This window comes from Rutilus rutilus (assembly GCF_951802725.1).
Source record: "Rutilus rutilus genome assembly, chromosome: 3".
Lineage (NCBI taxonomy): Eukaryota > Metazoa > Chordata > Actinopteri > Cypriniformes > Leuciscidae > Rutilus > Rutilus rutilus.
In genome coordinates, this window is record NC_140211.1 from 26,237,156 (window position 1) to 26,249,703 (window position 12,548).

The 12,548-nt window shown below is 38.2% G+C and overlaps 1 protein-coding gene across 2 annotated transcripts in view; it reads right to left on the reverse strand.

The window, feature by feature from the left end:
• Positions 1-12,548, reverse strand: part of cyld (cylindromatosis (turban tumor syndrome)) — a 28,521-nt gene that overhangs the window by 6,422 nt on the left and 9,551 nt on the right. The window contains exons 2-9 of one of the 2 annotated variants that reach the window (XM_084406087.1): positions 11,762-12,398; positions 11,156-11,461; positions 9,978-10,083; positions 8,281-8,373; positions 5,882-5,998; positions 2,623-3,014; positions 1,967-2,132; positions 251-392 (exon numbers count right to left, since the gene is read on the reverse strand). In XM_084406087.1, coding sequence (XP_084262213.1) covers positions 251-392; positions 1,967-2,132; positions 2,623-3,014; positions 5,882-5,998; positions 8,281-8,373; positions 9,978-10,083; positions 11,156-11,461; positions 11,762-12,253 — 1,814 coding nt within the window. In that variant the 5' untranslated portion in view covers positions 12,254-12,398. The remainder of the gene's footprint in view (positions 1-250; positions 393-1,966; positions 2,133-2,622; positions 3,015-5,881; positions 5,999-8,280; positions 8,374-9,977; positions 10,084-11,155; positions 11,462-11,761; positions 12,399-12,548) is intronic. The other variant, XM_084406088.1, reaches the window with a different exon arrangement.

Below are 12,548 nucleotides of genomic sequence, written 5' to 3' on the forward strand. Positions count from 1 at the left end.
CAGGCCACAGCCCCTACATTATAAGCACATGCCGATGTCCTTGAAATTCAAAAAGCTAAATAAACATTCTAAATAATTATTTATTAAAAACGTAAAAATGCATTACGTTTTTTAGGGTAGGTTTAGGGTTAGGGGCCAGGAAATGTCATTAGCTCAGTATAAAAACCATTACACCATAAATGTTATGAATGTCCTCATTGGACTACCAACATGTCTGTCTGTCTGTCTGTCTGTGTGCGTGTGTGTTTACCAGAACAGCGTAGAGTCCAGATAGCAGGAGTTATAATGTCCTTGAATTCCTTTCTTCTTCCCCACCATCACCTCCAAACCGTCATTCTCCGTACGAGGAGGAGTGTTCTCATTAACCACTTCACTCAGATAACCCCCAAAAGCTGCAGCAAAACATACTGATGAGTCACATCAATCAAGTACAATATGAGCTTCAATGCTCTGAGATTTAAAAAAATGGGTTCTGAACATCAAAACATGTTAAGCTCTACTGACAGCATTTGTGGCATAAAGTTAATTACTACATATACCACAAAAAGTCAACTTCAACTTTCAGGTAACAAAATATACAATATAAAACCATGCTATTTTCAGAGTATAGTCACAAAACAGTTTTATTGTACATGTTAACAAAAAAAAAGTGCTACTCTTCCTACTCTTATCTGTGCAAAGTTTTTTTCAAACTGTTTTCAAACTGATACTAGAAAAGGATGTGATATACACCTATCAGTAAACCACTGTAAACTGCAATGCAAACTTCACCCACACGTCTGTAACACATAACCGGTAAGTTCATCCACTTTGAAAAATATTTGCACAAAAGAACTGTACAGATAAAAAATAAACATTCCTTTAACAAGAATACTGCTTTTAAAACCCTCTGGAATGCTGGTTCATTCACTGTTAAGCCAAAAGTATATTTCCCTTGACTGCATTCGGCTCCAGCCCGCAAAGTCTTCGTAATGTAATTTTCATCATCAGCAAATAATTTTAGCGCTCAAACACAAAGGTAGTGTGCACGCACCAAATACGCCTAACCATGTTCAGGGTCAATAGAGTATACTTTTAAGGGCTTGCGCTCTCAATAATGTACTAGACAGAGCGGAATGTGGAAAAAGAAGAATACCTGGGCCTTTAATATGTTAATGTAACTGCAATATCTGCTCTAGATCAGGCCCTTCCTATCGGAGCATGCGACACAACTCCTTGTCCAAGCTCTTGTTCGATCCAGACGGGGCTAATGTAATGCTCTCTTAGCAGGCCTTCCAGCATGCACTGTCAAACCTCTGCAACTGATCCAGAATGCTGCAGCAAGAGTGATCTTTAACAAGCCGAAGAGAGTGTACTGTACGTCACACCTCTCCTCATCAATTTGTACAGGTTGCCTATAGCCACTAACATCAAATTCAAGGCGCTGTCATTTGCCTATAGAACGACCACTGGCTCTGCACCCCATACCTAATCTCACCACTTCAAACTTATATGCCCTCCAGAAGCTTGCGTTCTGCAAGTAAAGGGTGTCTTGTGGTGGCAACCCAAAGAGGCACAAAATCACTTTCACTGATCTTTACCTGGAGTGTTCCCTGCTGGTGGAATGACCTGCCTAACTCAACCTGAGCTGCTGAGTATTTAGCCACTTTCAAAAAACGGCTAAAGATGTGTCCATCATCAATGAAGACCATCATCTATTTCGTCAATACTTCACCAATAACTATTAACACTTACTATACTATTCTGAACATCTATTTATTTTTTATTTGTTAAAAAAAAACTTGCTACATGTACTGTGATAGACTAACTAGGATTAGTCACAGCACTTACATATTGTTGCCCTATTGTTGGATATTGCTTTGGATAAAAGAGTCTGCTAAATGATTCAATGTTACAGTAAACAATACTGTAGGCTTAATAACCGTATGCACTGACTCATCTTTGAAACTTGAAGTGTGTTTATTACCTATGGAGTTGCATCGTTCTATGGGGTTGGGTGAATGATGTAAGGAAGGGAATCGTGAGTCTGGCCTGCAACACTTCAGTTTTACAAACAGAGCTTTCTTTGGTGGACACGTGAAATAACGAATCCCTTTAAATGTGCCATCAGTGCAGCCCACACACTCCTCCTCCTAAACACACACATAAGAAACAAACAGTTTATAATATAGCAAATGTATATACACTAATATACACTACCTTTCAACAATTTGGGATTGGTAAGAATTTTTTATCTTTTGGAAATAAGTCTCTTAAGCTCACCAAGACTCCATTCATTTGATCAAAAATACAATGAAAACGATAATATTGTGAAACATTATTACAATTTAAAATAACTTTTATATTTTAATATATTTAAAAATGATAATTTATTGTTATTTATTCCTGTGATGGCTGAATTGTCAGCAGCCATATCATTCTAATATGCTGATTTGCTGCAGAAGAAAGATTTCTTTTTATTATCAATGTTGAAAACAGATTTCGATTTCAAATTTAATGCATCCTTGCAAAATATTAAAAGAAAAAAAAATTCATACTGACCCAAAATGTTTCAATGCTAGCGTTTTTATGTTCACTTCATACTAATGTTACAGTACAGCAAACACGCATGAATCTACTGACCAGCTCTAGACCAGCTAGTGGCTCTTGTAGTCCTGGAGGTAGACCAACCCAACGGATGACCCCACACAGCGGTGGGTTCTCTTTGACCTCCACCATTGACCCGACCTCTAACCCTGGCTGGCCTTGTGGTGGTGATGGAGGCCTCTGGACAGGCGTGGTAGCAGGTGGCAGGACCTCCTGCTGCTCTCCCATCACTGAGCCAGCAGACAGGGAGAGGGGGCCGTGGCTCATGCTCCCATTGGGGCCAACTTTGCGGCTCAAGCTGAAGGGCAGGGAGTGGAACTTGTTATCAATGGGCAGCGAAGGGTTTGTGAGTGGAGCTCGAGAGGGGGACGAGCTTGGGTTGAAGTCAGGGGGCATGTCCGTCAGGGATTTGGCCGGGTCCTCACCGACTATCAAGAAACAAAGCCAAAGAAATGAGAGCCTGTACCAAGAGGTCATAATAACCAGACAATGCATCAGTGTGAAGGACCAGGAACTGATCAATCAATTTAAACCATCAGATGACATTCACAGCTAATGTTATGAAATTATAATAAATGGTTCAAATGGCTTAAATGAAAGAGTTATCTGTCATTAAGGAAATTTGCATGAATACATTGCCGTTCAAAAGTTTAAAGGGGTCATATTATGCCCTTTTACGAAGTCTTGATTTAGTTGATTTAGAATATGTTTTCATGCTTGATTGTTTAAAAAACGCATTATTTTTCACATATTTTACATTATTGCAGCCTCTCTCCCTGGTCTGGCTCGAACACGCCGATTTCGATAAAGCCCCTCCTTCGGAAATATGAAATGTGCTGTGATTGGTTAGCTGGCCCAGTGTATTGTGATTAGAAGTGCTTAGCGTGTGTTCTGGAAATGTCCCGTCTCTCCATAACAGCGAGTTCTTCTCTAGTGTAAATATTAAGGTTATTTCATACCAATTCAAGCCCGATTCAGATCCTGACAATGTTAACGAACAAGAGGATCGTGCAGAACGGATTTCATACACAGACTTTGCAAGCACGGATTTACCAAGACATTTCAGAGTGGTATGTTTTATTTTTTTGTAATTTGATTATACATTATAGATATGATATTATCCACCATTTAATTGTGATATTTGTCGGAAAACTAAGGTAATACAAACAGTAATCGATCACAAAACCATGGTTAATTTTCCTAAGGAGCGGTGAACCATCTTACAAAAGCAACAGAAAACAAGCTATTCTCCATAAAATGTGCAGCGCACAGATAAACGCTGAGGTTATCATTTTCAGGAACAGTGTTTAAAATAAACTAAGCACTCTAAGTTCGTCAGCCTTAAGCCGGTGCGATTTTTGCTGTCGTGCGACCTCACAGGCGAGTTTTTTTTCACTCGGGCTCTCTACAGGCTGTCCCCTTTTGCCAAATCATACATAACCACGTCATATAGGCTAAATTGATTAATTTTATTAGGCTATAGCTCAGTGGCTGCAACCATACAGCGTATGCATACACACACACACACACACACTTTCTCTCTCTCTCTCTCTTTAACTGACTCGTAACGTGTGCAATATCTCCCAACCTCCCAAAGGTCCGAACTTGCACAGTGTATGCCCGCCTTTAGGAACGTTGCGGAAAAACCAGCGTCTCTTTGGCATAGCGACAACACTGTCTTCTCTAATGCAGCTCAACCAGATACATATTCCGTGGGCGCGGATTGTTTAAATGAGTAACATTGTGACTTCATAAGATCCGGAAAAATCGCGTTGTAGTCCAAACGAGTCATTCGTTGTAGTTCTTGAAAAGGGGATTCTGTAAAATAAAATATCTCCCTTTGGAGTGGACTTTGAGCTTTGTAAACTTGCAGATCTTTTTTATGCTCAAACAGCAACATTACACACAACTAAAGTTGGAAAAAAATGAAGTGAAAAAGCATAATAGGACCCCTTTAAGGTTGGAAAGATTAATAAATAAGGTTGGTAATATTTTTGTAATAAGTTTCTTATGCTCACTAAAATGCATTTATTTGAAAAAATACAGTATAGTAACAGTAATAGTAACTAGTAATATTGAGAAATATTAATATTAATAATAGAATTCAATTGTTTTCTATTTTAATATATTTAAAAAAAATCTGTGATGGCAAAGCTGAATTTTCAGTATCATTACTCCAATCTTCAGTCACATGATCCGTCTTTTGATCAGGTAATGTATACTTTAAAATTATGAATAAAAGGATGAAGAATAAAAGGATGAATTTCATTTTTTTTTAAATCTTACTGACCCAAACTTTTGAACAGTAATGTAGTGTATACTAAACCACAGCTTAGCCAAAATATGATGTCCTCTCAGAGCTGATCAGTGCTGGTTATTTTCTCCTCACTGAAGCACATACTAACACATAAAATATGAAGATATTGGTAAACATTGTTATGCGTTGCAGGAATCAAGCATAAGAATTGTGGTGAACAGACAGCCTGGTGAAGGAGAACAAAAGCAGCACAGGCCACAAACACAACATAAGACCCATAACCAATAACAAGCCGCCCCTGCAACGTCCTTCAATAGTGCATGTTAGTATAGTGTGACATGAAATATGAAATAGTTACACAGATGAAAGCAATGTTATAAGGAATACAGTGCCCCAATATGTTCAACGCCAAATACATATACACAAACATACAATCACAGTGGAGTGGAGATATGGTTTGATTGTACCAGCAATACCAAAAATAAAAGGCTTTCACAAATCATACAAAAAATTAAACTAGTCACAAATACTAAATATGCCATATATGCGGCAACTAACAAATTAATGCAGTTTACAAAAAAAAATAATAAAAAAAAATAATAAAAAAAAATAAATACTTAATTTAAATTTAACTTTTTTTAATTAATTAATTTTGTATTGCCTTATAGCTAAATTTAGTTGAAAACTGAATATGAAATGCAAGCACAAATGTCTGTAGTACAGAACATTCAGAAAAAACACCTGAGATGTTAATTTTCTGATCAATGATGTCATGCTATGAGGTTGCATGCCACTCACGTCACAGTGAACCAGACTCCCAATAAAAGATCTCAGCAGCAAGTTGCTTTTAAAATCACAGCTGATGTATTCAAAGGCATTGATTAACATGTGATGACTTATTCATGACAAGATTATTAAAGGAACTTAAAGCAAAGTAAGCTCTAATTTTAGGCTAGATATCTGAAGGACGGCACCTTGCTGTTAAGATGTTTATCATTAGAGTTCCGCAGTCTTCCATTTGTATTGATTATTGATTACCTTCATCTATGTACCATGTGCTTTTGGCTTTGGACTGGGCAGGGTGATCGACCGAGCTGCCATTTAGTGTATAATAAAACTCAGACTTGCTCCTGCTGCCAGGCTGCAGGCCTAACCCTGAATAAGAGTCACGATAGGAAGATAGACAGTAAATAGTGCGTGTGTATGAAAGAGAGAGAGAGAGAGAGAGAGAGAGAGAGAGAGAGAATGCAAGAAAAGGGGGGAATATGTGTTTCTACATGTGGAATTAAGCAAAATCTAAGATTTGTACATGGATGTCATGTCACCATAACAACTCTGAGACATTTGTGTGTATTCTTGCAGAAATTAGTGAGTGAGTAGTGAGTGAGTGAGTGAGTGAGACTCCAAAGCGAGTCATGCAGTGTTCAGCAAAGCTTATTATGTCATATCCAGTTCATGTTAAGATAATAGAGAATGGTTCTAGAGAGGGATAAAAAAAAAAACTCAAATACACCATTACCTTAAAGAGGTCATGACATGGATTTTTTACAATTATTTTAATATGTTTCTTTAGGTTTACTTATAATGTTTACAAAGTTTTTTGCACAAAAAAACAAACAAATATATATGCAGAGAAATCATTATTTAAAACTTTCATTCTGACCCGCTGTCTGAAATTATCCTGTTTTTTAGAGGCGGCTCCTTTAAGGCTTGTCAGTAAACGCCCATTGTTATGATAGTCTAACGTCATTGCATAGGAAACAGTATGAATGCCCACTCGATAATGCAAGCAAGTAAGTGTTTTGAAAACATTATCAATATTATGTCATTTACAGACATAGCATTATGAAATCATTTACTTGTGGTTTGTGATGCAGCTGCTGTCAGATCCAATACATCTTTCAACAAAAGTTTCTTTAAAAACTCTCCATTACAGTGTGCCTCGTTTACAAATCAAAATGCTCCGAACAAACATATAATCCTCCGATGCGATCCGGTACGCAATTAAAATAAACCATCCACTTGTTTCCGATTCAGGGATCCTTCTGAAGTCTGTACAGAAATGTAAACGTGCTGTTTAAACTGGACACGACCAAAGTGAAAATGATTTAATTCTTACATTTGTCCTGTTGGCGACAGACTCAAGTGCGTGGAGTTTGTCAGAAACTGAATGCGCATCTGTATACTGTACCCAGTGTAGACAGCGTCAGTGATTATAATGGGTTCTATTTGCTTTTGATGTGACGTGATGATCGCATCTAGTGTCGGCAAATGCAATGAACGAAAGCGGGTGGGCTATGGTGCAATAAAGTATAACTATTCATCAATGTCTTGCTCTGGAGGTAGTCATATGCAAATGTATTTTTGTGATGTCACAGATCCCGCAATATCAAACAGAGTCGTTTTTGGAGCTTGATAAAATAAATGCTTTGTTTATAATGAGGAGGATGTTTTAAGCTCTGAGGCAAATTTGATTTCTCATGTCATGACCACTTTAAAGGATGTCCATCAGTACCAAAGAATGACTGTTTCCTGCTTTCTTTTTTTGTTAACATTTCTTTCAAACAAGTAGTTTTCCAAACCACAGACTTTCATCATATTAAGTAAATAAAATCCAACAATTTTAACAACAGGCGTATGATCTTTATGTCAGGTATCCCTAATATAATAGCACTGTCAATACTAGTGATACCTATGAAGAAGAATCCAACAGAAATTGCACTACACAATTCTAAAAACAGTATATAAAAAATTGTCTAATTTCACCAAAATGGATTAAGCATAATAAATGCATACTATAGCATCACAATATACAGTATAGTGTCTGACAGGCGCCTTCCTGTGTGCATGCTCTGAGACAGAGCGGGATGAGGACAGGTAAAGTATTCTTTGGGCTTAAAGGCCATTTCACATGGGACACGGCAGTGGTGAGTGTCTAGTTTATTTTTTAAAGGAGACCTGTGGAAAGGGCAAGATGTAGGCAGTTTTTCTGATTGCACGCAACCAGTGAAATCTTGCCTAGTCAGTCCTTGCTAGTCATTTGGGCTCATGACTAAATGGTCAAATACTCACAAAAATATGTCAAAATCTCCATCTTGAAGAGCATTCACACAAAAAACTGAGCGAATGTAAACAGTTGGGAGAAAATCGCATTGAATATCAATAATATATATGATCCGTGCATTAGATCTTAAAGTGATATTAGCTTGCTGCTGTCTATGCCTTTATTTTAATCAAACAACAAATGAAAAAGAGAAAATCACTCACAGCCCTTGACTGAATAACTTATATTCAATAATTACTTAAGATCTTTTTATACTTTGGCTATGCTAGTATTAGTCTTTGATGTGGTCTCGAATTGAAAAAATTAATTAGCATCTAAAAATTGTATGTTGTAAAAACATACAGACTACATACAGATATAACAGGATAATTACCTTTGCTCTTTGGTTTGCTCTGGTTGCCAGGTTTGTCGCTGCTGCCCCTGCAGGCAAAGACTTTGGTCAGCCTCTGATCCTGCATGGAGTATTCTGTAAGCAAATAAAGACACACAAACTGCTCACATATTCTATCAACATTTAATCATGTCATTCAAAATCTATAAGATTCTCTTCTTTACATGGGACAAAGGAGATATTTTTCTCACTTGAATAAATTTTTTTTTTTAAGTTGTTGGATTTATCCAATAACATTACCGTACTAATGCAATAATCTGAACTTTCGATTTGATTCCAAAAATGTCCACATACAGCGCAAGTTGATATTGTTGATATTGCGAAGTTGATATTCTGATCATATTTTTTTACCCAAGCACATTTTACCAATTCCAAACCACATCAATCTTAATAACTACTATTCATTTTGTATTTAATCATTTATAAGTGATATATAATTGAAAAAGATATTTCACATCACTTCAGCTTGTGATTCTTATTAAGTGTGGGACATATTTCAGGATTCTTTACCATAGCAAAGTCTCTGAGATCCTGACAAATTGTACTTCTGGAGACTCCAGGTAGGTTGCCGTTGGCAACTGGAGACTAAAGGGTTCCTGATGGTTTCACATCTAATTCTTCACCTTCATTTTTTGTTTTGTTTTTTGCAGGTAACGTGTATTTTCTTTTTGGTCTGTTTTTGTATGACCCTGCTAAACCAATGAGCTTTTTTCTGCCCATTGGTTACGCCTTAATTTAGCAATTTCTACTATTGCATTGGTATTGCATTCTTCTCATGAGCATTTAATAATTTTTGACTTTTAGTTAAATCTCTTTTTTGGCCCATTTTTACTGAAAAGGAAACCTGCTTAATAATTATGCACACCTGAATATAAGGCAAAAATGTATAGTAGTTATTAAGATTAATGTGGTTTTGAATTGGTAAAATGTGCTTGAAAAAAATATGATCATAATAATTATGCACGCACTGTATATAAATCGGATACAGTATCACACATAGAGCAGCAGGGTATACCCTGAGTAATTGTGTTAAATATCCCTTTAGTTTCACAGATTGAATAAGGAAGAGTGGTAGCTTTAAGACATTAACAACCAAGACATCTTGCCCACACACATGAACATGCACACAAACAAACAAATCATTAAATAGAGAGAACAAAGAGAGCTCCACACACTCCACTCACAAAAACAAGACCTTTAGACAAAAGAGCTTCTGTTTCCTGCGAGTTAACATGACTCACACACACACACACACACACACACACACACACACACACACACACACACACACACACACACACACACACACGCTTTCTGACAGCAAATATTTAGCCTACACCCTGACTTGAAGTCTAAAACACACAATGAAATATCTATATCTATAAACAATAACTCAATAGAAAAGCAATTTAATAAACTATACATTTTTAAATAAATGTAATGACTCTTTTTTTGTTTTAAATTCATTTGATATTTTATAAAAACTTTCTTGTCCTATGATTTTTACATTCTTTTGTAACATCCAAGTACTTTTTTGTAAAACTTTGCATCTGAGGTGCTCAAACTCAATCTAGAAAAGAATAGTACAACTAAAACCAGGTTTCTAGCAGTAAGTAACCACACTAAAAGCCAGAATAAAATCCAATACAGAAGTATAACTATGAAGTGAGAACCCTTACCTGGCATCACATCACAGATCGGGACGAGACGGGTGTGTTCAAGACTAGCAAAATTACACAGCTGTTTACCGTCGATGATCCCATCCCAGTCTCCAATGGGATTGTCCTGAGGGCGAGAGGTACAGCACCCTATTACTGCACCTGACCTAGATCATCTCATAAGCATTCACATCTACAACACTGTAATTTCCACCTCAAAATAAACCCTTTCCAAACAAAAGTTGGCCTGTCTCTATCTTCAACTGCGTTCCTGTTCTGACCCAGACAGGACCCATTTCACTAACTGAGAGCTGTAATTCTCTAATGGCTACACTACACAACCTACACTATCATCAGAATGACTGATGTATCTGGACTCTAAACCCACACCCTTCACATGCCAGATCTCCACTGTTTTTTGTTTTAATTTATATTTCTAACGTATAGCCCTTTCCTTGATACTATTTTATGTATCTACTCGACCAAATAAAGCCAAACATATCAAATCTAATCTATTCAATCTATTATTAAAGACCAGTAGCAAACTAAAAGTAATAAAACTCCTCAAAACCTAAATGCTATTCACATCATTTAGATCTCAGTGATAGCAAGTCCAGCTGAGCTCTACTGAAAGAGCAGTAAGAGTTTAACAGAAGAGAGAGAAACAAAGGGTGAAAAGAGGAGAACAGTGGAATGGCGTGTGTTGGTTGTGTCTTGTGTGAGCATTTGGCAGTACGCCATTATGATGGTCACACAGAGCAAACTGAGCTGTCTCTACATTTCTCCTTCAATCCATCCCTCCACTCTGACGGCAGCAAAAAAAACAGCATTAATTTGAAATAGAAATCTTTTGTAACATTAAAAATGTGTTTACAGTCACTTTTCATCAATTGAATGTGTCCTTGCTGAATAAAAGTATTATTTCTTGCAGAATTTGTTTTATTACCAACACTAAACTTTATTTAGACAAAATAAAATATAATTTATCGGTTATCAGACAAAATGCACTGCATAAGCCAGAATTTGTATTCCTTGTATTCTATTTTAATAATAATAATAATAAACTTCATGTAAAAAGCACCTTCTAAAATATCTGGCCTACCTGAAAAAATACATATCTTAATGCAAATGCTAATATTAAATTGTAACTTTGCAGCTAAGAACAATTATTCACCATCTGAACAGTCTAATTAATTTACCATATCAACACCAACGTAGTATCCAAGACTCTCGTTGCCAGGCAGTAAGTCACAGAAGATAACAGTGCCCCGTTCCGGGCCGTCCCGTGTCTGCACCAACACTCGAGAGTTGATTTCCAGTGGTGGTACTTCGCCTTCCACTTCCGGGTCATTATCCTCTAGCGTCACACGTTCCACATCCAGCTCCTCATCTTCCCAGAGCTCAAGTTTATCCAGTGCAACGAAGACACCGCATTCATCTTCACAACGAAACAGCTGCTGACCCTGATAAGAGCCCTCTGTGAAACCTTGACCCCGGCCCTCCTCCTGAAAGACAGAAAGGTTTTCAGAGGATAAAAAGACATTGCATACACCAATCCAGTCATAAGAACTCACATAAATAACGTCACAAATTTGCCATATGAACAAAGGTTATTGTTGATGTGTGATGTTTGAGTCTGGCCTTCACCCACACAACAGCCTACAGGCTATAGTTATGCTCGTTCAAATCTTCCAGCTGAGCCCTGGAGACAAATGCAGCTTTGTCCTGTAATGATCACACGCTCAAGGGCTGGGTGAACCCAAAACCAGACAAACAACGCAAACAAGACAAACAGCATTGCTCACCAGTAATTCAACACCAAACCAGATCCCGCTCAGCGCCCGGTCAGGCAGCAGAGCTCCTTTAAAGCGGACCACGCCTGGAAGGGGCTCGTCCCCGGACCTCAGCTGCACTCGGACTTTTGATCCACAGTTGATGTCATGGGCCCTGTCCAGGCGCGCTCTGTTGCACAGAAGACTGTAACGCTCTTCGCAGTTGGTGATGGGGAACAGCAGCTCCGCCAGCTTCTCCTCCAGCTCCATCACGTCCCGTTCATCCACGCTCACCACCACATTGGTCTGGTCCAGGATGCGTAGGCTGCGCTTACCCTTGCTGGGAGGGATTGTGCGACCAAGGCTGTTACGTTCCTGGCAGGCCTGACCAAGGCTGCCGCGTGGGATGCGTTGAGTCTTTTGACCCGGCTTTTCCACGGTGCACTCCTTCACCACAATGTAGAACCGCCAGTCGTCCCGGAAACTGCCAGGAGGCTTCTCCTGGCTCCATAGCGCAGAGCTCATGGCTGCATAGCAGGAGTGGGTTGAAGATGACAGGAACACACGTCGAAGGTCAGAGGGTCGTGAGGGGTCAGTGGGACCAGGATGAGGGAGCTTTCATGACCTTTTCAATGGGAAAGGGATAGATGGATTGAACGGACATAAAGAGCTGTAAAAAGAGAGAAAGTGGAGATTTAATGAACAGAGAAAGTATAGAGGTTTAAGAATGAGGTTGGTCTTGTTTTTTTTTTGCCTGTTTCAGATCTTGAGTAAGTTTTAGGATGCCCCCGACTGAATATTTTTCAATTATTCAAACACG